General features: G+C 46.1%; 2 protein-coding genes across 8 annotated transcripts in view; one reads left to right on the forward strand and one right to left on the reverse strand.

Annotated features, from left to right (window-relative positions):
• Positions 1-2876: 2876 nt before the first annotated feature.
• Positions 2877-7885, reverse strand: LOC121465057 (cytochrome c oxidase subunit 7B, mitochondrial-like). 4 transcript variants are annotated; one of them, XM_041678225.1, is made up of 2 exons: positions 7741-7885; positions 2877-3333 (listed from the first exon to the last, which is right to left on the reverse strand). In XM_041678225.1, exon 2 carries the CDS (start codon positions 3254-3256, stop codon positions 3014-3016), a length of 243 nt encoding a protein of 80 aa, XP_041534159.1. In that variant the 5' UTR covers positions 3257-3333; positions 7741-7885; the 3' UTR covers positions 2877-3013. The 4 variants fall into 4 exon arrangements, with proteins under 4 accessions (XP_041534159.1, XP_041534162.1, XP_041534161.1 ...); XM_041678228.1 differs by having other exon boundaries at positions 2877-3347; positions 7741-7864; XM_041678227.1 differs by having other exon boundaries at positions 2877-3347; positions 7614-7845.
• A 56-nt stretch (positions 7886-7941) lies between these two features.
• The window catches only part of Vps8 (VPS8 subunit of CORVET complex), a 225342-nt gene continuing 207791 nt past the window's right edge, over positions 7942-25492 (forward strand). For all 4 annotated transcript variants that reach the window (XM_041678171.1, XM_041678173.1, XM_041678172.1 and 1 more), the window contains exons 1-3: positions 7942-8001; positions 22561-22920; positions 23599-23667. In XM_041678171.1, coding sequence (XP_041534105.1) covers positions 22768-22920; positions 23599-23667 — 222 coding nt within the window. In that variant the 5' untranslated portion in view covers positions 7942-8001; positions 22561-22767. The remainder of the gene's footprint in view (positions 8002-22560; positions 22921-23598; positions 23668-25492) is intronic.

Raw genomic sequence — 25492 nt, forward strand, 5'->3', positions numbered from 1 at the left:
ATAGCTTATTTCTACTATGGGTTTGGTAAATATTGCATATGTTAGTGTTGTATTCCTGACTAGGTATCAGGAATTAATTCTCATTCCTATGTGTTCCTGCCATCAAGCACGGTGTCTTGTACATAATAAGCATTCAATAAACTGTTGGGTATGTTGTCAGGAAGAGTCTTCATTATCTTAATCCTACTTCAGGAAGTCATACTTCCTCTCCCCCCCCCCCCCACGAATACAGACTGCTACTGCAGAATTTGTTAATTGGCTTCATAAACATTCCTGGAATTCCAGTCGGGCAGTGGTGGCGCACACCTTTAATCCCAGTATTTGGGAGGCAGAGGCAGCAGGATCTCTGTGAGTTCAAGGCCAGCCTGGTCTACAGAGCCAGTTCCAGGATAGCCAGAGGTGTACAGAGAAATTCTGTCTTCAAAAACAAAACAAACACACACACACACACACACACACACACACACACACACAGAGAGAGAGAGAGAGAGAGAGAGAGAGAGAGAGAGAGAGAGAGCGCATCAGATCCAATGGAACTGGAGTAGCAGGCAGTTGTGAGGAACTGGAGTTGCCATATGAGTGCTGGAAATCAAACCCAGGTCCTCTGCAAGAGCAGTAATTACTCTTAACTGTTGAACTGTTTGGGTGGAAGCGTCACCCCAGCCACTGGCATCCATAGATACAAAGAGTCTGGAATGTTCGGGTGGAAGTTCCATCCCAAGTCCCCTCCCCTGGGAGTTGCCTTGTCCAGATTCTGCCCCCGAGAAAGCTGCCAAATGATGACCCATCCCCAGAGATACCACTCCCACAGGGTATTTAAACTGCCTTCCAGAGAACTAACGCCTGGTTTTCTGGTCTTTCTTTCCCATCTCCTCTCTGAGGGGCTGGAAAGCCATTTGGCATTGGGCTCCATTAAACCTGGGCCTTTTCTAATTCGGTTTGATTCGGTCTGACTCGGATTATTACTCTGGTTGGAGAGGTTTATCCAGTGCTGAAGCATCATCACTCCAGCCCTGACCCATTTATGCTGGGTGGCGGTGGTGCTCGTGTTTAATCCCAGCAGGCGGACCTCTGTGAGTTCAAGGACAACCTAGTCTATAGTTTGAATTCCATAGCTACTAAGAAACCTTGTCTCGAAAAACAAACAAACAAACAACCCCCCCAAAAACCACTTCTGGAATTCCTGTCACGTACTGGGCTGTCCTCGATGCTGGCAGTGGCACAATGAGTCGAGTCTCGGCTCTATTCTGTTCGTGTTCCCTGGCTTCCTCTGCAGTAGGGTCAGGTGGCTGGTGTTAGCCTAGAGGCTAAGCAGAATGAACACATCCCTCTTACAGTCCAAAGCAATTCGCAGCTAGTGTGGGCTTTCTTCTTCCTCTGTGGAGAACTCTGAGGCCCTGTGTTCTGAGACTGCCACCAGGTGGAATGGTTTGAGTCCCAGAGACCTGGATGGAGGAGGATGACTGTTCCCATCTTTTTTGTATTGACTGCTTAGACAATCTCAAAGACACCTGAACAAAGCCCTGAGCAGGAGAGGAAGTGAGCCATATGGTTACTTTGGAGAATGACCCAGGCAGAGAGAACACTCCAATGTTGTGTGTACTGGCTTGGCTACTTTATCAACAGTTTCACTTGTCGGGCCCACTTGGATGTTTGAATCAACTAAGAACCTGTGTACTTGGCTTTATTTATTCTTTTTATTTCAATAGAATTTCTTTTTTCTTTTTTTTGACACAGGATTTCTTTGTGTAGCCCTGGAACTTGTTCTGTAGACCAGGCTGGCCTCAAAAGAGATCCATCTGCCTCTGCCTCCAATTGATGGGATTAAAGGTGTGTGCTACCACTGCCTGGCTTTTAAATAGAAGTTTTTACAAAGCAGTTTTAGGTTCACAGTGAGATTGTGAGGAAGGTTCATAGACAGGCTGTATATTTCCTGCCTGTGTCCCATATATCCAGCCTCCCCCTTTCAAGAGCAGCACGCTTGTTACGACAGCTGAATATCGTATCACAAGTTTATAGCTTACAAAGGGCTCACCCTTGCTGTCTGCAATACGTCCTATACATATTACAAATGTATACTGACATCTCGCCATCTTAGCCCATATAGAGTGATGTCATGCCCTCTGTGCTCCAGCCAGGACTGGACCTGCAGGACTCCCGATTTGAGGCATCCTCTGCCTTCAGAGGCCAGGCAGTTTGCTGGAGATAGCTAACAGCCTACCAGTATCAAGGTCTCCATCCTTCCTGACTGCTGGGTGTCAAGGTGGTCAGCTCTTGCTGGTTTCCACAGCTCATGGTGGCTTTGATCAGCCCTTCATACAATGTCTACTCAGTGACTATCTACTTACTACCTGTGTCCTGAAGGGTCAAGCTGGATAAATGCAGACATTCTTCTATATCTCACCAACCCATAGGAGGCTGACTTTGACAAATAGTGTGTTCTAACTCAAAACATCCTCTGAATTCTAAAGAGAGTATAGTTCTTTCTGCTATAGTTTCCATAGGCTACAAAATAATAATATTATTATGTGTAGAAAACTTTAATACTTAAGTGGACATTACACTCCCCTTTCTTTTAAACCCTTGATGCCTATGTTTACAGAAACATAAAAGAGACAAGCTTCCTATAACAATGTTTTTCAAACTGAATGTTGCTTGAATCTCTCATAAAGGAAAAGCACTCTCACAAGTACTTTGAGTTGGCTTAAGATATCCTTCATAAAATTGCACACACACACATGCACGGATATACAAACACAAAACTAAGGAATGGACTCAGATTTATAGATTATGCATCTGTGAAAGCTAAAACGAATTTGTTAATTAAATACAAATAAAACTAGCAAATGAAGAGAAATTCCAATCTGGCACATTAATTTTTTTTGAAGGTTTCAAATGTACTTTATTTTTTCTTCAATATGCCATATTATAGGGAATACATGATTCTTTGACTTGGCATCCCTTATTGATTGGTTTTGAAATAATTCCTTCATTATTGCACCAGCTGGCATGACTACTGATCTCTCCATTCCTTGGGGGTGACTCTGCCAACAGGTGACAGGTTCCATTCTATTCCAATTTGTGTTGCTGTATATGTCCATGCAGAAATACAGAAGAGGCCTCCAGCTGCTAATATAGCATTTCCATATTTGTCGTGGAAATTAGGTGTCTGCTTCTGATGGCTGTATCTTGCCACCACTTGCTGAATACTTCGAACTTGGAGACGGCTTAGTGCGTTTTTGGCTAAGGGCAACATCGTGGAAAAGATGGAACTGCGGTGACGACCGGTGCTGCCTCTGTGCAGATTCGACCCAGCTACCCTTGCAAAGAGCCCTGAAAAACAAAATCGGTCACATTGATTTAACAGCAGGAATGACGTACGGCTGTAACCAAGTCACCCGCCAAACCTCAGCACTGTCAACGGCAACAGTATGGTCCACTCTAGTGCCCTGCTAGATGATGGCTCAGTTCTCCCCCACTCGCTGTTAACAGGGCACAGCACAGCACTGGCTAGGTGTTGTTAATCCCAGCACTTGAGAGGCAGAGGTGGGCAGATCTCTGTGAGTTCAAGGGCAGCCTGGTCTACAGAGTGAGTTCAAGGACAGCCAGAGGTACACAGAGAAACCCAGTCTCTAAAAAAAAAAAAAAAAAACAAACCAATTTGACGGTGGCTTGGTGTGACCACACCCTTTATATTAAGCGGTTCTGTTGCTTATCTGTCCTCAAGCCTGTAGCAATTCACTCGCTGTTCTTTGCCCACCACATGTCCAAACATAGGCAGTGGAATTTCAGTCCTAGAAGAACTACAAAGGGTTCAGACGTTTGGAAAGATTTCCTACCTCACGATCAATCCAGTGCAAATTAAAATGAGATTCCATTTCATCTGTCAAATTGGCAAAGCTTTTTAAAGAAAGGTAAATGCTGGGCTGGAGAGATGGCTCAGCGGTTAAGAGCATTGCGTGCTCTTCTAAAGGACCCGAGTTCGATTCCCAGCAACCACATGGTGGCTCACAACCATCTGTAATGAGGTCCAGTGTCCTCTTCTAGCAGGCATATATGCAAACAGAATACTGTATCCATAATAAATAAATAAATATTAAAAAAAAAAAAAAGAAAGGTAAATGCTGGTGGGCTGGTGGGTACTCTTGAACACATACTGCGGAAACAAAATCTTCCTGACCTTTGTGGGAAGCAATCTGGTGGACTTAAGAGATTTTAAAACCTTTGAATCAGTATAGTTTTCTATCCTAGGGAAATAGATACTGGCAAAAGATTTCTGTATGAAGATATTTATGGAAATATGAAAGCAGTGAAAAATAGAAGCCCCCAAATGTCCAAGTAGTGGACTAAAGGAAGTAAAGTACAGGCATACTTTGGAGATGCTGTGTTCTGGTTCCAGACTGCATCTAAGCAAACATTGCAATAGTGAGCCACACCAACTTTCTGGTTTTTCAGTGGGTATAAAAGTTACATTTACACTGCTCTGTAGTATAGTCAGTATTGGATTGCATTATAAAAAGACAACATACACAGCCTCAATTAGGAATGCTTTATTGCTAAGAAATGCTAGCAATAAGGGTAACTGTAGTGGTCTGTCCTGTCCCTTCAAGAGACAAGCCCCACCTACTCCCTCCCCGTCTACTGAGGCTAGCAGATCTTCCTTGCACTTCCAGCCTGAGTTCCTTCCTTTCTGTGTCTCTCTCCCGAAGAGGCAGCTTCTGCCTCTCTCTGCTCTTCTCCCTTCTCCTCTTTCACCTCCATAACCCACTAAATGAATACCCAGGACAGCTAGGGCCATTACACAGTCATTATCACACAAACAAACAAACAAACAAAAATGTATGGCCTTGTTTTTCAGTGTTGGGGATTAAACCCCAAATTAGGCAAACACCATGCAACACCCAACACCCTCAACTCCACATAATTTATTTTTTACTATTTATACAGGTTTTTTTTTTTTTTGGATTTTTCAAGACAGGGTTTCTCTGTAGCTTTTGGTTCCTGTCCTGGAACTAGCTCTTGTGGACCAGGCTGGCCTTGAACTCACAGAGATCTGCCTGCCTCTGCCTCCCGAGTGCTGGGATTAAAGGCGTGCGCCACCAACGCCCGGCTTATACAGGTTTTTAAAGTTACATTTATTATTTGTGTATATGTGATGCATACGTGCAAGATGCCACACTGCGGTGCACACGTGGAAGTTTGAGGACAATTCTTTCTACTGTGTGGGTCCCAGGAACAAGCTCAGGTTGCCAGGTTTGGTGGCAAGTGCTTTTACCCATTGAGCAATCTTCCAAGTTCAAGATTTCTTAAATGTTAAGACTTTCCCGGCATAGGGGATTAACAGCTAATCCCAGTAGTTGGGAGGTAGGTCAGGAGGACTACTGTGAGCTCAAGGCCAGCCTGAGTTAGAGTGAGACCCTGTCTCATAACAAAACAAAAAAACTTGGGCTGGGGGCTGGAAAGATGGCTCAGTGGTTAAGAGCATTGCCTGCTCTTCCAAAGGTCCTGAGTTCAATTCCCGGCAACCACATGGTGGCTCACAACCATCTGTAAAGAGGTCTGGTGCCCTCTTCTGGCCTGCAGAGATACACACAGACAGAATATTGTATACATAATAAATAAATAAATAAATATTTTTAAAAAAAAAAACTTGGGTTGGAGGGATGTGGCATCTGTGGTTAAGAGCATGTGTTGCTCTTGCAGAGGGCCCAGGTTCTGTACCCAGCATCTACATGGTGGTTCACAACCATCTGCGTGGCCAAAGGCATCTGACATGCACGTGGTGCACACACATACACACAGGCAAACATTCATATGCATAAAATAAAAATTAAAAAAGTCTTTAAGAAGTCATGAGTCTGGGAAAGGGACTGGTGGGGAGGTTGGCTGGGAACAGTTAGAATGTATTCTACATATGTCAAAGAACAAATAAAAGTGAAAAATAAAAATAAAAATTTTACTGCTAATTCTCCTCTAAACCAAAATAAAAAATGATTCAAAAATAATTATCCAAAGACAAAGACTTAATAAAAGTAGGCCCCAGAGAGAAATATGGGTAGTTTTTATTTTTAAACATTTCCTGGATTTTCCAAGCTTTCTATAATAAGCATCCACTATTTTTATTTTTAGCTAGGTAGCACTGGACAGACAAGCATGTGACACTGTTCCAACTGGTCCACACTGTGAACAAGGGCACAGGAAAGGTTGTTACACTGAAGGAGTTTCAGAGGTAGATCCACCCAAAGTCGTAGGCTTGCTTTCTGGAGTTATCCAGAACAGCTGCATTACTGTCATGATGAACTTTTTAAAACAGTAAACTAGGGGGCTGGAGAGATGGCTCAGTGGTTAAGAGAACTGACTTCTCTTCCAGAGGTCCTGGGTTCAATTCCCAGCACCCATATGACAGATCATATGTAACTTGGAAATGTTTTTTTGAAAAGGCTCACTAACATTACCTTCCCTGTTTTCATCTCCCATAACTCCATGCTCACTCAGGGCTCTGGTGTCACTACTCTCTCTACCCTGCTTTAGACAGGCTCCTGTCACAGGGCACATGCTTAGTCACGGCTGAAATGTGTTTCTGTGGGTGACAATGTACGATGTTTGAGAGTAACTGTGGGTACCCTGACGACATTAGGCCAGCACTGGTCCCTAAACTCACCCCGGGTTGTAACTGGTCCCACTTCCCCTCAGGCAGTCTCTTGGGCTCCTGTCTACATTAGTCCCATTTTCTGGCTAAGGTGTTGACTATTTTCCTCCATCATGATCCCAAACACCCCTATAATTTCTTCATATCACTGTCATCAGCCTGCCAAGTTCTCAGCCCCAAAGTACCGACAGGACAGTTCTTTGTCTTTCCCACTTCTGGATCTGATCCAGGCATCGAACCCAGGTGTAGGAGTATAGTGATGCCAGCCATCCTGGGCGTTTTCTGTAACTCCTCCCGAGGCATCTTCCTCCACTCTTCCTCCTAATTTCTGGATGACAGACAGGTCCATCAAGCACACTGCCTGCCTGCTGGGGTTAATGACACAGGGCAACTGTAAAACTCCAAGCTGTCCTGAAAGTTTTCCATCTTTTTCCAGTAGCAAATTAGCAAAACCATGAAGATGCCTTCTCTGTTTGATAATGTGACCCACCCTGGATGTTTGATGGTAAGATGAACTTTTTAAAATGGTAAACGAGGGGGCTGGAGTCATGGCTTGGTGGTTAAGAGAACTGACTGCTCTTCTGGACCTGGGTTCAATTCCCAGCACCCACCTGGCAGATCACAGCTGTCTGTGACTCCAGGATCCAACACCATCACACAGACACACATACAGGCAAAACACTGATTAAAAAAAGATAAATTGAAAAATAACAGTTTTTAGTATCCATGCTTATCTTATTTGCAAAATCAATGCTTCCTCTTTCCCCAATAACTATCCACTAAAACTGACAGTTCTGGGTTCTGAGTTTGCCTTTTAATTAATTAATTAATAAGAAAATTAATTAGCAGATACTACCAAATCCAGTGAAATTAATTCCAACTCTATTCCCAACTCCCCATGCACCATCCATCCGTCCATCTGTCCGTCCGACCGTCAGCCCATAGAATCTGAAACAGGCCTCACTTTGTATCCTAGGCTAGCTTGAACTCACGGTGATCCTTCTGCCTCAAGCTCCTGCGTGCGAGAACCGCAGGCATAAGCCACGGTACCCGGTTTTGGGGTCAGTTTCTGGGAGGTCAGGTGAACTCACTGATCAGGGTTGAAAGGGACGCTCCTCTCCCCTCTGAGGACCTCTGTTGACTAGCCTGTGTTCCAGCTCGGAGGCCCCACCGGCGCCGGTGACAGTCTCCCTTTATGGAGGGCGTGGCGCACAGGCTCGCACCGCCCAGCGCCTGGCGTCGGTCGCGGAGAGAGCGGAAGCGCGCCGGCGAGCAGCAGAGACTGCGCGTGCGTGGGCTGCCCTCGCGGGGTCACGTGGGCCGGGGTCCCGACGAGGCGGACGCAGGCTCAGGTAACGCGTGTCCCCGAGCGGGGAGGGGCGGGGCGCAGCAGGAGTGCGCAGACCGGTCCTGCGCCTTGGTGGCTCCCGGAGACCCTGCGGTCACCGCGGGCTGGCCTGGGACTGAGTCTGCGAGGCTGCGGGACAGGCGCGCCCACCCGGCACCGCGGCTGGGAGGTGGATGCCGTCCCTCCCACGCCGCTCGGGATGGAGGCGCTCACCCCGTAGTACTGATAGTACTGATGTGCTGCCTGTGGGGCCGGTTCCTCCTCGCCTCCTGCCTGTGTGCCCCAGCCCGAGGGCCACAGGGTGGAAGTTGGGGGCACCCTTGTACCTTGGCTAGCTGTGCAGGTGTGGCACTCGGGGACAGAAAGACGCAGGAATCCAGACTTTGGGTGCACTAAGTGGGCGTGTTTCGAAGAAAGTAGGATTGTGCTGGCTTATTCGGAGTGGATACCGAGCCTTCTCTAAGTAGGCGGGGCTGTGTTTGCCCGGATTGCTAGTGACTGAACTGCCCACTCTACTGCACCCCTCATCCCCTACCCAGCCCCCCAAAGCGCCAAGTAATGTAAGCACAGATGTTGCCTTGCGCTGCTAACTCTATTCCAGGTGTCTCTGTTTGGGAGAAAATTACACGTCGTGGTGTGTGGGTTTGTGTTACACTTCTGTGTTTGAAGTGCTTCCAATATAGACGAGGATGGGGGACCCACATGTGTTTAAGTCATGGGTTTGCTCATGTTGACATTTAAGCAGGAAAGTATGGAATCATCTGGCAATAGCTGACCTGGTTTGTAGAATACACAATAAAGATAAATGGAGTTTTGTTTGAACTGTTGGGCTTTGTATGGTTGAAGTGACTGAGTTATGTGAGAAAATTCTTTACAGACCTCGAACAGAATGAGATGCTGATTATTTTCTTTAGAGGTTTCCTTTGTAATTGGACTGTTGGCAGCCGGTGAGTGCTTTCGGTCTCGCAGCATTTGGAGGACTGTTGGTGACTCTCAGCTTTACCCCACTATTCCGTCGACATTTTAGCCATGTGATGGAAGAAGTAAGGCCTTTGTGTGTGTGTGTGTGTGTGTGTGTGTGTGTGTGTGTGTGTGTGCGCGCGCGCGTGCGCGTGTGTGTGTGCGCGCACGGTGTGCACTCTCATGTCTGCCTTTTTGTGACTGTGTGAGTGTTCATGTGTGTCTATGTGCATGTAGAAGCCAGAGGTTGACGTTGGAGCCCAGAAGAGGTTTCCACCACCCTGGAGCTGGAATTACAAGCTGTTGGGAGCCACATGGTTGGCGCGGGGACCAACCTCTTACTGTGAGACCAGTGTACTTTTGGGGCCATCTCTGGCTAGCTTTCATCCAAATCGCGCAGCCATCTCTCTCATACCCTCTATTTTCTTTTTGAGACAAGACCTCTTGCCCAATGCATAGCTTGCTGATTCAGTTAGAAGTGCGAGCTAGCCAGCCTCAGGGATCCTCGTGTCTCCATCTCTCCAGCGCTGGCATTGCAGGCTCCTGCCACCATGTGCAGCTTTTAAATATAGGACTTGGGGTATCAAACTCAGGCCCCCATATCTGTGCATCATATTACTGAGCCATTTTCCCAGACTTACTTTTTTTGTTTTTAATAAAAGTTTAAATTTAGTTATTCTTTTGTGTGTCTTCCAGGGCGTACATGTGGAGGTCAGACCATAACTTTGTGGGATTCTCTCCTCCCACCTTAATGCAGGAATGAGATTTAGGCGGCCAGGCTTGCACAGAAGTGTTTTCCCACTGAGGCATCTTGACGGCCTCCCATCCTGCTTTCGAGACCCCAGCCTGCCGGGTAGGCTGGGCTGACAGGTCACTGGGCCCCAGGGATCTGCCTGTTACCCCTCCCCAGTGCTGGGATTGCAGATGTGGGCCACAGGTTAATGACAGACGTCATCAAATCACCAAACTCAGGTCATCACGCTTGCGTGGCAGGCATTGTACTGACTGAACTGTCCTCCCGATCCAGTGTGAACTACCTTTAACTTTTGATTGTTTACTAGATTTCAAAGACCTTAGATGGCATCTTTTCTTGACCCACAGTTCCCAGTCACCCTTGTGTATACTTATGAGGCCCGACTGCTCTCCTTTAGATGGGACTGAGTTATCGTTTGGGCTGCTTCACTGCATCTGGCATCGTAAGCACATTGTGGGTTTGAGTCAGCAGCTGTAGCCCTATCCTGGACCCCTCACTGTTAATGACTTCTTAGGCTTACGTTGGTAACAATTATATTTTTCAAAGTTATGCCTCTTTCTATGTCAGGAAATCAATTCAAATTCACGTAAACCAAAAGAGATTTATTAGTTTATGAACCCGGGACACAGTAGGGTGTCATTACACCACTGAATGAGTATACCTCTACCCCTTCACAAAGAACCTCCAAAGTCTCTGTCCCGAACTCATTCTGTTCTGTAAAAAACAGGCTCCTGTCGGCCCCTCCAAGCTGGTGTACCTGAGTTGAGAGAAAACTCTTGCCTACAGCATTTACGTGTTCCTGGAAGGACCTTGATTCAGGCCAGATTGGAGACAGACGTCCTGTGCACACTCTTTTGGCTAGGTTCACGTGCACATGGTTGGTGTCACCACTAAAGTCACATGATTGGAATGGCTTCCCCAACTGAGTACCTTTGAGGCATCCCAGGAAGACTGGCATGTGCTCTTAAGAACCACAGGACGGTGATGGCGCACGCCTTTAATCCCAGCACTCGGGAGGCAGAGGCAGGCGGATCTCTGTGAGTTCGAGGCCAGCCTGGTCTACAAAGGGAGTTCCAGGACAGGCTCCAAAGCTACAGAGAAACCCTGTCTCAAAAACAAACAAACAAACAAAAATCAAAAAAACAAGAATCACTGTGCAGCCGGCTTTTGCTCCACATTGGAGCAGAGTGCTGTTTATTCCTGTTGGCACAGATGAAGTCAGTTGCCGTTCCAGGGGCATGCATGAGCTGAGAGTTACCAAAGGGACAGCAGGTATCCATTTCCCAGTCTGTGCTCCTGTGGAACCTAGTTGGATGGAGTACCCTGGCAGTGTGAATCATATTTTTTCTTATTTCTCCTTTCTGTAGTTAATGGCTGGGTTCCTTTAAATGAAAGAGACACATGATACGTTTCTTTATTTTCGTGAATAAGCCGAATAAATGTGAAAAATCATAAAACCTCCGAGATCATGGAGGAGTTTGTGTCAAAAGCTGAAAGGCCATTAGAAATCATTTTTAGATGAACAAAGCTCTCCTAGATGCAGTGGGATGCCTTTGGAAATAGAATAGTATTGTAGTAACTTTCTGCTGTGTGATGAACACCATGCCCAAAAGCAATTTGGGGACGGTAGGGTTTATTTGGGCTTACATTTCCAGAGGGATTAAGAGTCCATCATCATTGTGGCATGGAAGTGTGGCAACAGGTAGATTCAAGGCTACAGGAACAGCTGAGCTCACATCTTGAGAGTAGAGAACCGGAATGGCTCAAGAATCCGAACCTTAAAAGCAGAACTCAGGGAACCTCACATTGTAGCAGGAGTTGGAGGAGTCGGGCTGTGCCCATGGGAGTAGAACCAGTTGTAATTTGTCCTACTGTGGTGCAGATCTCTGTATGCTCAGAGTCAAATGCTGTCCTTGACACATAACAATAACACTGGTAATGTTGTTTGATGTTTTACTTCTTTACTCTTTTTGAGGGACCCACCACCCAGCTCCCAAATAAATACACACGGAGACTTATTATTAATTAAAAATGACTGGCCTTAGCTTGGCTTATTGCTAGCCAGCTTTTCTTAGTCATCCCCAACTACCTTTTGCCTCTGGGTTTTTTCCTTTTCTTCTGTATCTTTTTTTTTTTTTTTTTTTTTTTTTTTTTTTTTTTTTTTTTTTTTTTTGGTTTTTCGGGACAGGGTTTCTCTGTAGCTTTGGAGCCTGTCCTGGAACTAGCTAGCTCTGTAGACCAGGCTGGCCTCGAACTCACAGAGATCCGCCTGCCTCTGCCTCCCGAGTGCTGGGATTAAAGGCGTGCGCCACCACCGCCCGGCTTTTCTTCTACATCTTACTTTCACTCTTACTCCATGACTGGCTCCCAGCATCCTCCTCTCCTTGTTCTCCCATCGCTCCTCTTTTGCCTTGATTCTCCTTCTATTTATACTCTACCTGCTAATCCTGCCTATCCTTGCTCCTGCCTTGCTATTGGCCATTCTGCTCTTTATTAGACCACCAGGTGTTTAAAAACCACAGCTTCACAGAGTTAAACAAATGCAGCATAAACAAAAGTCACATACCTTAAAATAATATTCCCCAACACTGATACGTTCAGTTTACAGCACAGATGTTATTCCTATCTTCCAGTTCTTTTGTTAACCAGCAGATATTCATTAAATATCTATGTAACATACAGCTTATTAAACCCAGAGATTTAGAAGAATGGCTTCCTTTTTCTTGCGTAGTTGGAGAGAAAAGATGTAGTTAGATGGTAAGTTGACTGGTGAATCAAAAGAAGGAAGGTACCAAGACAGTGCTAAGGAAAACATGCCTTAAATAGGGTGTCACTGAGCATGCCTATAATCCTATCCTAGCACTTGAGAGTGTAGCCTTGGAGGAGCGCGAGTTCAAGGCCATCCTGGGCTCCTAATGAATTTGAAGTCAGTCTGAGCTTTATAGTAGAGAATAGAGTGGAGCAAGGAAGAAAGTTCAAGAGAACAAACATAGAAGAGCACAAAAGGGCAAGAGAGTGTGCATGCGCACACGCGCGTGTGTGTGTGTGTGTGTGTGTGTGAGAGAGAGAGAGAGAGAGAGAGAGAGAGAGAAAGAGGGAGAGAGAGAGAACGAACAGCCTACAAGATTTAGAAGATGATTCAGGAAGAAAGGTAATGCCCAATGAATGAAAATGGACAAAGTAAAGAAACCAAAATAGCCGCTTCATGAGTGGGAAGACAAAAAGTTTATTCTACTGCCAAGGCTGTCTCCCTGGAAACCGTGAAGTGACAGGGGAATGATCTTTAGGGTTCAATGGGACTAGGAGAAAGGGGGCTTTTGAGTAGGGGAAGGAGGGAGCCCACAGGCTAGCATTGACCTTGACAAATAAATGGACACCACAGGTGTGTGTTGAGGTAAGGGCCACAAGTTCCTCTTGCCAGAGATAGGAGAAAGACTCCCTTTCGTAGCAAGCAGGAACTTCCTTCAAGCTCCTGAGGGAATGGGGCTTTTGTCTAAATATCTGACCTTGGGAAAAGGACTTTCTTGGGGGACAGGATGTTCTAATCTTTTGTTGATGATAAATAAAGGGGTGATGTCTCTTCTGTAACTACTCCTGCTGAACTGGGGTGAAGTTGTTAGGGCCTAGGAAGGCTGGAATGTTGGTTAAGAGGCTACTTGGGCTACCTGGACAAGCCACCCTAGGTTCCTCCATGGCAATCTTGGTTTCGGTTCCGTTGTGGGCAGAGGTCCCAGGGCAGCATCAGTCTTTGGCTTCCAGGCCCAGAAGATCCAACGGACTTCCCTGTGGAGGAGTAACCTGAGGGACCCATCTACCTTGTCTAGGGGAAGCTGGGTAATCAACTCTCCAGGGACCCTGCTGTGGCTGACTTTGTCACATTTGAAGCAAGTTCGGGTGGATTTCATCTGTGCCCCATCATCTTCTTGGGGGAACATCTTAGAGCAGCTGCCAGGAACTGGCACTTCTCTCTGTCTCAGGAAGCTTTCTCCATCTCTACCTGCTCCTCACTTCCCTTAACACCTTAAATGCCATATTCAGCAGATCTGTGGGGAGTTTGAGGGCCCACAGCCAGTCAGGGAGAGAGGAAGTGAGAGTTGAGGACAGGCATGCCCTCTTGAGAATTAGGGTCTTGCTTTGTGTACTAGAGGAGGGCAAGGAACTCCGCAGGATTTTCCCCTGGGTGACCTCTCTCAATTTATCAAAATTAATTTACCTTATGAGAGGCCTTTTGGAGGCTAGCCAGGAGGCCAGTAACTATTTTGTCTCTGGCTACCCTGCTTGGGAACTGATCCTCAGTATTTAACCTGGTAGTTCTGGTGGGGGTCTGGCAGGGAAACTGTCTGCCCCTACTGGACAGGACTTGTCTGTGTGGCAGACCTCATCTGTGTGGACTTGAGCAACCTAGCAAACCCTCTTCCTCAGGGGTGAGAGCAGAGGAAAGAATGGCATCGAGGTCATGCCTGGGGAGGTTATAGGCTTGAGTAAGGCACCTGAACTCTTTGGTGACCTTAGAAGAGTCAACAGAGAAAGAACCAAGGCGCCCTTCTGTCTGAGAGAGGTCAGCCATAGAAAAAGGGACTTGTATGTGGAGGGGACCATTAGGACCCGGCACTTGCCAGAGCGGGCTGGGTAAAGGCCATCAGTGCAGCACGCTCAGGTGTTGTGGGAGGTGATGAGGAGAGTGTAGTTGAGGTCCAGTTAGGGTTGGGGGACGTTGGCTGAGGGTACCAGAGAATTAGGTTGAGGAAGAGGGTTAGGCTGAGGACGCATCTGGGGTGGGGCCGAATCCTTTATATCTAAGTCAGAAAGAGTGGTTACAGAGAGATCTGGGTCCTAGTCAGCTTCGGGAGGGGATTTGGCTTTTGTCAGGAGAATGCAATGAGCATGGCATGAGTTACAGAGGGAGGGATGTGAACGGAGAGTGAAGAAAGCCCGCACATGGTCTGTTTGCCCCTGCATTGGCAGTGTTTGTCAGGATCAGTGAGGATTTGGTAGTCACATACGCCATTTAAACTGTCTAGTTTGTATAGTGGCCAGGCTGTGCTGCAATAAAAAATGATGACAGCACCAAGACAGAGGTGTGTTGAGACTTGAGTAGACAGAAAGTGGAGTTGAGGGGTTAGGTCTTGAGTGGGGAGAGCCCATGGTCAAAGAGTGACAGAGGTACATGGTGGGGGGGCAACTCCTTAGTTCTCTCCACAGAGGGAGCTGAGGTGACTGAGTTTCTGATCGGGGTGTCCCCAAGCAGACTAGAGGGAAATGTCCCAAATCACAGAGGAGAGGCGTCCCTCTCCATGTGAGAGAGGTCCAGTAGGGTGAGAGGATGCTTCCTAGCACACCGATGTGGCCTTCATAGTACAAGTAGACAGGGGCTGGAGAGATGGCTCAGCGGTTAAGAGCATTGCCTGCTCTTCCAAAGGTCCTGAGTTCAATTCCCAGCAACTACATGGTGGCTCACAACCATCTGTAATGAGGTCTGGTGCCCTCTTCTGGCCTGCAGGCATACACACAGACAGAATATTGTATACATAATAAATAAATAAATATTAAATATTAAATTAGACAAAGCAGGGGCTCCGTAGTGACTCTAGCCAGTAGAAGGGGAGAGACAAGTGGTCAGAGCAGGCAGAGGAGAAAACAGCCAGAGAGGTGCACTGGGAGAGGCTTTGGAAAAGGGGGAGTCCAATAGAGAGAGAGGAGCACGTGTCTTAGTAGGGAGCATTGCCCATAGGGCATAGAAGGGAGATGCCCAGGTGGTGGGCTCCCCAAAAGGGCCTAGAAAGGAGAGAGGACATTTACCAAGTAGGTGAGGAGAGACCAAGATGTGTAGAGCAGGAGGAGCAACTGGGCTCTAGCATCTGGAACCAAATATGTTGGGTGGCAGAAGCCAGCACGGGCAAGTGATCCCCACCCAGGAGGGCAAAATTGGCATGTGGTTCAGCTAGGAGAGGCCTAGCCCCTTGGAGGGGGAGCTCACTTATGCCCCTCGCAGGTTTCGGGCTCTGGATGAAAGAAAATGGGTGCAGTAAAGTAACCAAAATAGCCACTCTAAGTGAAAAGAGAAAAATTAATTCAAACTGTCAAGGCTGTCTGCCAGGAAAGCAAGGAGAAGCAGTGACAAGGGAGAGACTTCCAGGGTTAAAGGGGACAGAAAGAACGGGAACTCCTGAGGTAGAGTGGGATCTGTGAGCAGGGATGGAGGGAGCCCACTGGCTAGCACTGACCTTGAGAAATTAATGGGCACCTAGGGCCACAGGTTCCTCCAGCCTGAGATAAGGAAAATGACTCTCAAGCAGGAACTTTCTTCTATCCCTGGAGGGAAGGGCTTTTGTCTAAATGCCTGACCATGGGAAAAGGGGGGGGGGAGGCAGATACCTAGGTCACAGTTGGACAGCACACACAAAGAAGGAAGGAACTTTAGTATAGAAGAAAACAGTGGGAAGAGGAGGGAGAGTGGAAGCCATTTTGCCTCTGCCACCTGGGATTGCAGGCCTCTGTTTCAAGAACTCATGGTGGTGTGGAGAAGGTCGGGAGTACCTGTGTACAAGCTCAGCACCTGGAGTATTATCCTGTGCAGGCTGCTAAAAATGAGATGTTTCACTAGAGGAAGTTAGTAGAACATGAATATAAATTAACTCACAAGATACAAAGCAAAGAAGGGAAAACACTAGGTTAAGATGAGCAGAAGCAAGGCTGGCTAACATTGTTTCCTTACCAGGATTGTGTGGTATTTGCTACAATATGTTAACGTTTACTGTGGTACATTAACTAGTGAATCCAAAGAATGAAAGTTCCAAGGTGGTGTTTAGGAAAACATTCCTTAAGCAAGGTGTCCCCGAGCATCTTGAGCATCTTACGAGGACTCTCAGAAGGGGAAGAGCATTTGTGTGGTCCAGGCTCCTGGGACTTGGAGGATGGGTGTGAACGTCAGTGTTGGACCCTGAAGTCCAATCACTGAGAAGGAGTTGCCCCAAGAAAACACCCTCACACCGCAGTTGATGTAAAAGCATGAGGATTTTAATTAATTCTGTCGCAACAGGGTCTTTCAGCATTCAGAAAGCCAAAAAGACCCCGAATAGCTGGTACAGGCTACTTTTAAAGTAAAAAGCCATGGAAGCAAGGGGGGAGTCTGGGGGTTGTTCTTCAACTATTATGATTGGCTTATTCAAAAGGCTACTGGCAATGATGAGTTTGAGCCAGGGCGGGAGAGTGGTTGCCAGATCAGGCGGGGTAAGGGGGAACATCTGTGGGTTACTTTGACCACTTCCCAGGGACTGAGTCAAAATATCAGGAACTGAGTCAACACCTAAGGATAATTGTTAGATTCCTGGTTCCCAGGTGAGGGGGGGGGGAGCACTAAGGCTGAGAGGTTTCAGAGTTATTTTAGAGTTCTACAGTTAGCTACAGTCAGAACCTAGTCCAGTGTTGGCCACATTGTAGAGCACTGGTTCTCAACCTGTGGGTCACAACCCCTTTGAGTTTGAACGACTCTGTCACAGGGATTGATAAGTATTGGATACCTGGCTACTGGGTATTTTAGATGCTGGGACTTGAACCTGGGTCTTCTGGAAGAGCAGCCAGTATTCTTAACTGCTGAGCCCTCTCTCCAGCCTTCCCCTTTTTAAAAAAATGGTCCCTGGCTGTTAATTTTTGAGAATAACTTTAAACGGAAATAACCTTGAAAATTACCAAGAGGCTGATCTCTTTTGCCCCCCCCCCCCCAGACAGGGTTTCCCTGAGTTTGCTATTTCAGAACATTGAGGTGTGGCCAGAAGCAAACTAATTGAAGTTTGCTAACCATATTTACTTCCTGTTGTTGCTGTACAAACCATGACACATTCGGTGACTTAAAACAGTATGCTTACTATTTTAGTTCTGTTGTTCATAACTTGTCTTACTAAAATCAGGAAGGCTAAGAACAGTGGTTCTTAGCCTTCCTACCACTGAGACCTCATGTTGTGCTGACCCCCAACCATAAGATTATTTTTATTGCTACTTAATTGTAATTTTGTTACTGTTGTGAATTGTAAATATCTGTGTTTTCCAATGATCATTTGGCCATCAAAGGGGCCGTGACCCATGGTTGAGAACCATTGCCCTAGGGTCTGTAGGAGAGGATCTGTTATGTTTAGGGGCAGTCTGCGTTCTCTGACTCCTAACACTTTTCCTTCGTGTGTCTGGTGTCATCCTGGCCTCTTCCTGACCCTGTTTCTGTTGTATAGTGCTTCCTTTGACTGTGACAGTTTTCTGCCTCTGTCTTCTACTGTTAAAGATCCGTATGATTATATTGGGGGATACTCGGATAACCCAGAATAAGGTCTCCATCTCAAGGTCCTTTTTCTTTTTGGTTTTCAAGACAGGGCTTCTCTGTGCAACAACCCTGGCTGTTTTGGAACTCGCTTTTTGTAGACCAAGCTGGTCTTGAACTCACAGAGACCCGATTGCCTCTGTCTCCCAAGTGCTGGGATTAAAGATGTGCACCGCCACCACCACCACTTGACTTAGGTCCTTATTTACTTACATCAGCAAAGTTCCCTTTGCCATAGAAACTACATAATTACAAATTCCTGTAATTAAGATAGGCACCATCAGACACCCAGTGCTTCCTCCCTCGGGTATGTTCAGGCGTACCCCCCATGTGTGTGCATGCACATATGCATGTTTGTATTTTTGCATGCTCGTGTGTGTGTGTGTGTGTGTGTGTGTGTGTAGTCTGATGTGTTCATCTGTGCATGGGGGTCAAAGATCAATGTCCTGTGTCTTCCTCAGTCACTCCCTACCTTAATTACAAGGTCTCTCCCTGAACCTGGAGCTTGTCAGTTCAGCTAGAAGCCTAGGGATCCTGCTGCCCCCTTCTCCCAAGTCCCACAGGTTGGACTCACAGGCATGTGTCACTGTACTCAGCTTTTCATGTGGGTGCTAGGGATCAGACTTGGGTCCTCATATTTTCAAAGCAAGCACTCTGCTGACTGAGCCATCACCCCAGCCTCTTAATCCATCTCTGAATGGAGACAAGAGTAACGGGGAGTAACTCTACACTAGTTACTCTAGTGACCTTTAAAAGATCAGCATGGTAACTTTTAAATCAGACGTGTCTACTCCAGTGAGAGTATTTGCTAACACAGAGAAAGAAAAGATGCAGCAAGTGTATATATACAAAGAGGTGAAGATGAGGAGATGTGCCTTCATCAGTGAAAACAGCCAGCAGTGCTAAGTGGAATATGGGGCCAAGCAGGACAGGTTAGTGTAAGAGAATCTTCAGCAATAGTTCAAGGTCTTGAGGGTGTCTGATAACTTCGTGCTAGTCTCACAGAGCTGTTGACATTCATCACGTGACCAAACTGCTGTCACGTCAGAAGATAAGTGTGATATTTACAAAACTACTAATCTCAATTTAGAGTCTTTAACTTTGAAGGTTTTGGAAATCTTGAGGAACTTGTAAATGATAACATATATTATTTCTTGAAAATGACTGTATCTTGGCATCACTCAGTGCCTCGTAATCAGTGTATCCTTTATTGCCATGGTGTCCCCGGAAGAGAGGAGCTGCATTCTTCTGTCAGGACTCCTAAGAGTCCCAGAAGGAGAGGGATGGAGGAAGTGGGGAAGAGAGAGGTAGGGTAGGTGTGGAGGAGGAGTTTGTTGGTGGCCTGTGTAGCCAAACTGCCCGAAGCTCTGGGCAGAGCTGATTGGAAAACTAGAACCTGGATCCCCCCCCCCCCCCATCTATACTTTTTGAAAGACTGATTTAATTCCCCTGGGGAGTGTGGGCCTGGAGTAAAGTCCTGCCGGTAGAGGCAGGTTCCAAACCTGGCCTTTCTGTTGTTTAACTCCCTCTGTGTAACAGAGGGTTACTCAGGCTTCTTCTCCCCAGTCCCCTTGATGTTTGGCAGCCTCCACAGAGAGCACCGCTGGAGAACTCCTTCCAGAACAAGAGGTGCTGTTCTGGCAAAGCAGTACAAACAACACAGATGTTCACACGGTTCCACTTACAGATGTAGAAATAAAAGGGGTTCAGAGCGACCAGATTGCCCAACGTCACAGATAGGAACTGGTAAAGTCCATATTGAAACCTGATGTGTGTGCACATGTGTGCATGGTCATGCAGCGGCCAGAGAACTGCTCAGCTCATCCTCCTCAGCTCGTCCTCCTCAGCTCGTCCTCCTCAGGGTCTTTGTTTTTTAAAAAGTATTTCTCTTTTTATTTTATGTGGAGAAAGAGGGAGAGGGAGAAGGGGAGGGAGGGAGACAGACAGGGAGAGAGGGAGTGAGAACGATCATTTCCCAGATGGAAGTGGGGACACCTTCGAGGAGTTGGTCTTGCCTTCCTCTTGTCTCTCCTGCCATGTTCTCCCAGGCTAGGTGGTTCTGTCCCTTCTCATCTCACTGTATGAGTTTGGAGGTTACACATGTGTGCCACCATATCTGGTTTTATAATTTAAGTATCATTTATTTATTGTTGGGGGCATGCATGCTCACATGCTTGGGGATCAGAGGACAGCCTGTGGGCGTCTGTTCTTTCGTTCTGTTCTGCTGTTGTTCTGGAAAGTGAACTCAGGTCATCAGGCTTACGTGGCAAGTGCGTTTGCAGGCTGAAACGGTTCTGCCGTCTAGCTGCCCACTGTCTCTCTGTCTCCGTCTGCCTTTCTCTTTCCTCCTTCCATGTGGTTCTTCCCACTGTTTAAGAGGCTGCAGAAGTACCCAGCTCCAATTGGTGCATCTGTAACATAACTTCCTAATATTCAGGGAACATTACAGAAGAGGCATAAGGATGGTAAGAACCAGGGGCTGGAGATGGCTCCTTGGTTAAAAGTACTTGCTGCTCTTAGAGAAAACCTGAGCTGTGTTCCTAGCATCCATATGGTGGCTCACAACCTGCTGCACCTCCAGTTCCAGGAGTTCAAATGCCCTCTTCTGGCCTGCGAGGGAACTGCATGTGCATGGTGCACAGATAGACATGTAGGCAAAATATACACATAAAATACAAATACATATATCTTAAAAATCTACACATAAAATACAAATACATACATCTTTAAAAAAAGGTTTGTAAGTTCTAGAGGACCAGGATGCCTGCTGCGAGATTGTACCTTATAATATGGTAGGCATGCTAACTCTTGAAATAGTAACAGTGTGGTTGTCTGAACAGGACCCAAATACTGACCACAGCAGTGGAGATGCCAATGGGGATAGGGGAAAGTCCACAAGGCCCCACCCACCCTAGATAAAGGACGCCATGGATACTTTGTGTCCTAAACACATGTACATATAAGTAACATTAAATGACTTAGTGGTGCGTGTGCGTGTGCGTGTGTGTGTGTGTGTGTGTGTGTGTGTGTACACGGGGTCACGAATCCCAGAGTGGGTGCACAGGATGATGGGAGGAGATTATAAAGAAGTAACTTGTCCAGAGTCTTTGAAGGCAGGTGTGTGAGCATCACTGTTGCTGCTGCCTGTGTTGATAAGGAGTGGTGCGTTAAGTACCAGATATGATGTGTTCAGATGTGGCCAGGGAGAATGCCCTCAGCTATGTTCCTAGGAACGTTTTCATAGCATGTGTCTTGAAGAAAAAAACATTAGAGTTTGTTTCAAAGAAATTAGTCTGTGTTTGGAAATATTCCAAATGGGTTAGAAGAGTCAATTTCAGTTGTAAAAAATCAGTTTTCGTAAGTCCATATGTCTTACATGTATTAGCTATTCATTTTATTTTAATACCCTAATCATAGATGCTAAAAATTGTCAGTGAGTTTGGGCATGTTGCTCAAAGATAACTAAGCTTACTTGTGTTGTATTTTATTATTGTGTGTGTGTGTGTGTGTGTATGCACACACGCTAGAAATAGAAGAAAAGATCTTGGACACACTAGATAAATTATTTTTACCACTGGCAGATGGTATTCTGAATCCATTTAAGTTAATTTAAAAAAGCTGAGTTTTAGCCGGGCGGTGCTGGCGCACGCCTTTAATCCCAGCACTTGGGAGGCAGAGGCAGGCGGATCTCTGTGAATTCGATACCAGCCTGGTCTACAAGAGCTAGTTCCAGGACAGGCTCCAAAACCACAGAGAAACCCTGTCTCGAAAAACCAAAAAAAAAAAAAAAATCAAAAAAAAAGCTGAGGTTTCTAAGGGCTGGAGAGATGTTAGGAGTTAGGAGTGTAGTTAGGAGTGTTTCCTGTGCAATCGTGAAGAAGGGAGTTCAGCTCTCGGCACCCACATAACCACCAGGCTTATGGCACATGACTGTAACACAGCAGTTATGTTTCCTTTGAGGGGAGTGGAGACAGGAGCCCCACGGGGTTTGCTGGTTTCCAGCCTATCTGGGAAAACCCTGGGGTGAGAGGGAGAGACCCTGCCTCAAAGGAATAGATGGAGAGTCAGTAGTCGAGGAAGACACTTGATGTGTCTTCAAGCGTCTGCTCACTCACACACACACAGTGCATCTGTATACATTTCTAGATTCTTCAGTATTTATTCTTCTCTAAAGACAGCCACATTTTCTGTGACTGGTTTTGTGTAATTATTTTATTCTACAGTCATTGTTGCTGCTCCCTTTCAGTCGGCTCTTAGGTTTGATAGTGTGGTATTAAATTACTGTCCTGGATAGGTATGTTCAGCTGGCCCGGAGTTGATGGCAGAGCTACCCTGAGGTCCCAGAATAGAAGGGCATGATTATTTAGGAGCTTTTGATACCAGTTTTCCCTCTGGCTGTACCTATATAAATCTGCTTGGATACTGTCTAGGACCTACCACGTTTCATGCCATTGTTACTGTCTCACGACTTGGGTGGGTGGAGGCTCCAGTCCTATACTCTCCAAGTCAGAGCTAAGTTTACCCCCTTTGTATTCTCATAGGAACCCTCCACCCACGTGCTCCCCTCCGATCTATAGATGGCCACGTGGAGCCCAAGCAGGGATTTCTCTGAAATGTCCAGCTGAGAGGAGGATATCTAGACAACATCTACCTTCCTGCCGAAGAGATCATCACTGGATCACTGTAATCCAAGGCCAAAAGCAAGAATAATCGCTTGGATTGGTTGAGTACAGTTACTGGGAGCAAATATGGAAAATGAACCAGACCAGGAGAATTTGGAACAGAACCTGTGTGTCAGGACTACTGAGGAAGAGTTGAACAAGTCTTTCAGTCTCGAAGCTTCTCTTTCAAAATTCTCTTGCATAGATCTGGATAAGGAGCTGGAGTTCAAAAATGATCTGGTAAAAAAAAAATCTATCAAGTGATGGTTTTGAACAAAACTTGTGTGAGTGTGCTGTGTGACAAATGCTCTGAACCTACTATATTTGCAGCCTAGTGAGCAGGAAGGAGTCTGTTCCGGGTACGGGGTCCCGTCACTCTTCTTTGTTACCGTGTGTGGAGCGCTCTGGTGTTGTCCCGTGAGCTTCACACTGGTAATCCACGTCACAGATGGACACGGCGTCATAGAGCTCATGCGGGTATTAGAGCTCTACCTGGCACTTTATCTGCTTTCCTTCTTGACTGTGTAGTAATGTTTCTGTGACTCTGAGAGTATTAATGACAACTTTTAGAAAAGCTAGTGGTCCCTCACCATGAGAGAAACAAGAAATTCTGCCATACTTTGGCATGTCATTTCAGTCTCAAGTCTGAACTCAGCAAGGGGGAGGGCCTGGCATGAGACGTGTTTTTGTTATCCTAAGAAAGGTACAAACGTCTTTCAACTTTCCAGAAAGGTCTAGGGCCGTCAGAGCAGCACAGGCAGGGCGTTCTTGGCCTTGAAAGTCGCTGGATGTGTGGATGGGAACTGCTGAGTTGAGAGATGATCCAGTAAGCTTGTTCTTTAACAGTGGTTCCGGTTATTTAAAATATCGGACAGTTATAAGATGAAAAGCCTTGTGAACCTTGATTTCTTTATTTAGATTGACGACAAGGAGTTTGATATTCCTCAAGTGGACACTCCTCCCACTCTGGAGAGCATACTTAACGAGGTAGGTAAATAGTGTTTGTCACTATCACTTTTTTTAAAAAATTTTATTTATTTATTTATTTTTTTGTTTTTCGAGACAGGGTTTCTCTGTGGTTTTGGAGCCTGTCCTGGAACTAGCTCTTGTAGACCAGGCTGGTCTCGAACTCACAGAGATCCGCCTACCTCTGCCTCCCACGTGCTGGGATTAAAGGCGTGTGCCACCACCGCCCGGCTTGTCACTATCATTTTGTGGCATTGAATTTTCCATACTTTTTGGGTTAGTTAAGTAGTAATATGAGCGGCAGGGCTGCATCCCCAGCACCCCGGTAGCCTGGCTAGCTTATGCTCCGAAATAACAACACACAAACTGTATTCATTTAAACACTGCTTGGCCCTTTAGCTCTAGCCCTTACAGGCTAATTCTCACATCCCGATCAACCCATCTCTAATAATCTGTGAGCACCGGTCTTACCAGGAAAGGTTCATCATGTCTAACCTGGCGGCTTGCTTCATCGCATGTGTCTGCCTGGGAGAGCGGAGCATGGCGTCTCTCTGAGGCGTCTGCTCCCGAGAGGAGAGCTGTGGAGTCTGAGCTCACTTCCTCTTCCTCCCAGTGTTCTGTTCTGTTTACTCTTCCCACCTATCTTCTAACCAATGAGGGCCAAGCAATTTCTTTTTATTTAACCAATGACCTTCCTCCATCATAGTTACACTGTATGTATTTGGATATCTATTGTTCAGTATGGTGGTCCCTAGTTACATGTGTCAACTTAAAATTTATGTTAATTGCAAAATACTTGAGGTATTGTGCAAGGCCAATTTCAGGAGCTCAGTAGCTGTGTGTGACTAGTGGCTACCACAGTAGCCAGCATAGACACAGTAGAAAACTGTTGGTCAGCGTTGGTCTAGATTTTGAACTTCTCAAGGGTAGAAACTACATCTTGTTCATCTTTTGTCTTTGTGCCCAGCTGATTTACTATCTCTCTGGGGGCCTATGAACAATTGTAATTCACATGAGATAAGGTACCAGTGATCGGCCAAGGAAGATGTTCTACACGAGTCTACCCTGGTGAGCCAGTGACTTTATTTGGCTTAGTTTAAGAGAACACATGACTCAAAAATAGTTATATCACTAAAAATTCCCATCTCAGCATCCCTCACAAAAGCTGTATTTCAGGAGTCCTAACTTTAGTTGCTCTATTAGTCAGGGGTCTCAAGTGATTAATAGAATTTATAGAACGAAATATGCACGCACACACACACACACACACACACACACACACGATTTATTGTAATGGCTGTGTCCAACTAGTCCAACAATGGCTATCTACCAATGGAAGGTTCAAGAATCCAATAGTTGTTCTGTCCACAAGGCTTGACGTTTCGGCTGATCTTCAGTATATGCCAGAATCTTTAAGAAGTAGGTTCTAATGCCAGTGAAGGAATGGACATGTCATGGAGGGCAAGAGAAAGCAGGCAAAGAGCAAGCTTCCTTTGTTTATTGCTACCAGGGGGTATGGCTCAGATCTTCCCCATCTCAAAAGATCTGGATTAAATATGGGTCTTCTAATTTCAAATGATTCAATTAAGAAAATTTGATTAGTTTCAGATACAGTCAAGTTGATAACCGAGAACAACCATCACAGTTGACTTTCCAAACTGTGTACAACCGTGAGGCAGGCTGACAGTGTATGTGGAGTCCAGCTGCCGTGCTCTGAATGAAAGTAGCCCCGTAGGCTCCTATATTTGAGTGCTTGGTCCTCAGTTGATAGAGCTGTTTGGGAAGGACTAGGAGGTATGGCCTTGTTGGAGTAGGGGTATCACTGGGAGTTTGAAGTTTCAAAAGC

This window comes from Microtus oregoni, unplaced genomic scaffold, assembly GCF_018167655.1.
Source record: "Microtus oregoni isolate MIOR12 unplaced genomic scaffold, Mior012 000029F_ref0000214, whole genome shotgun sequence".
Taxonomy (NCBI): domain Eukaryota; kingdom Metazoa; phylum Chordata; class Mammalia; order Rodentia; family Cricetidae; genus Microtus; species Microtus oregoni.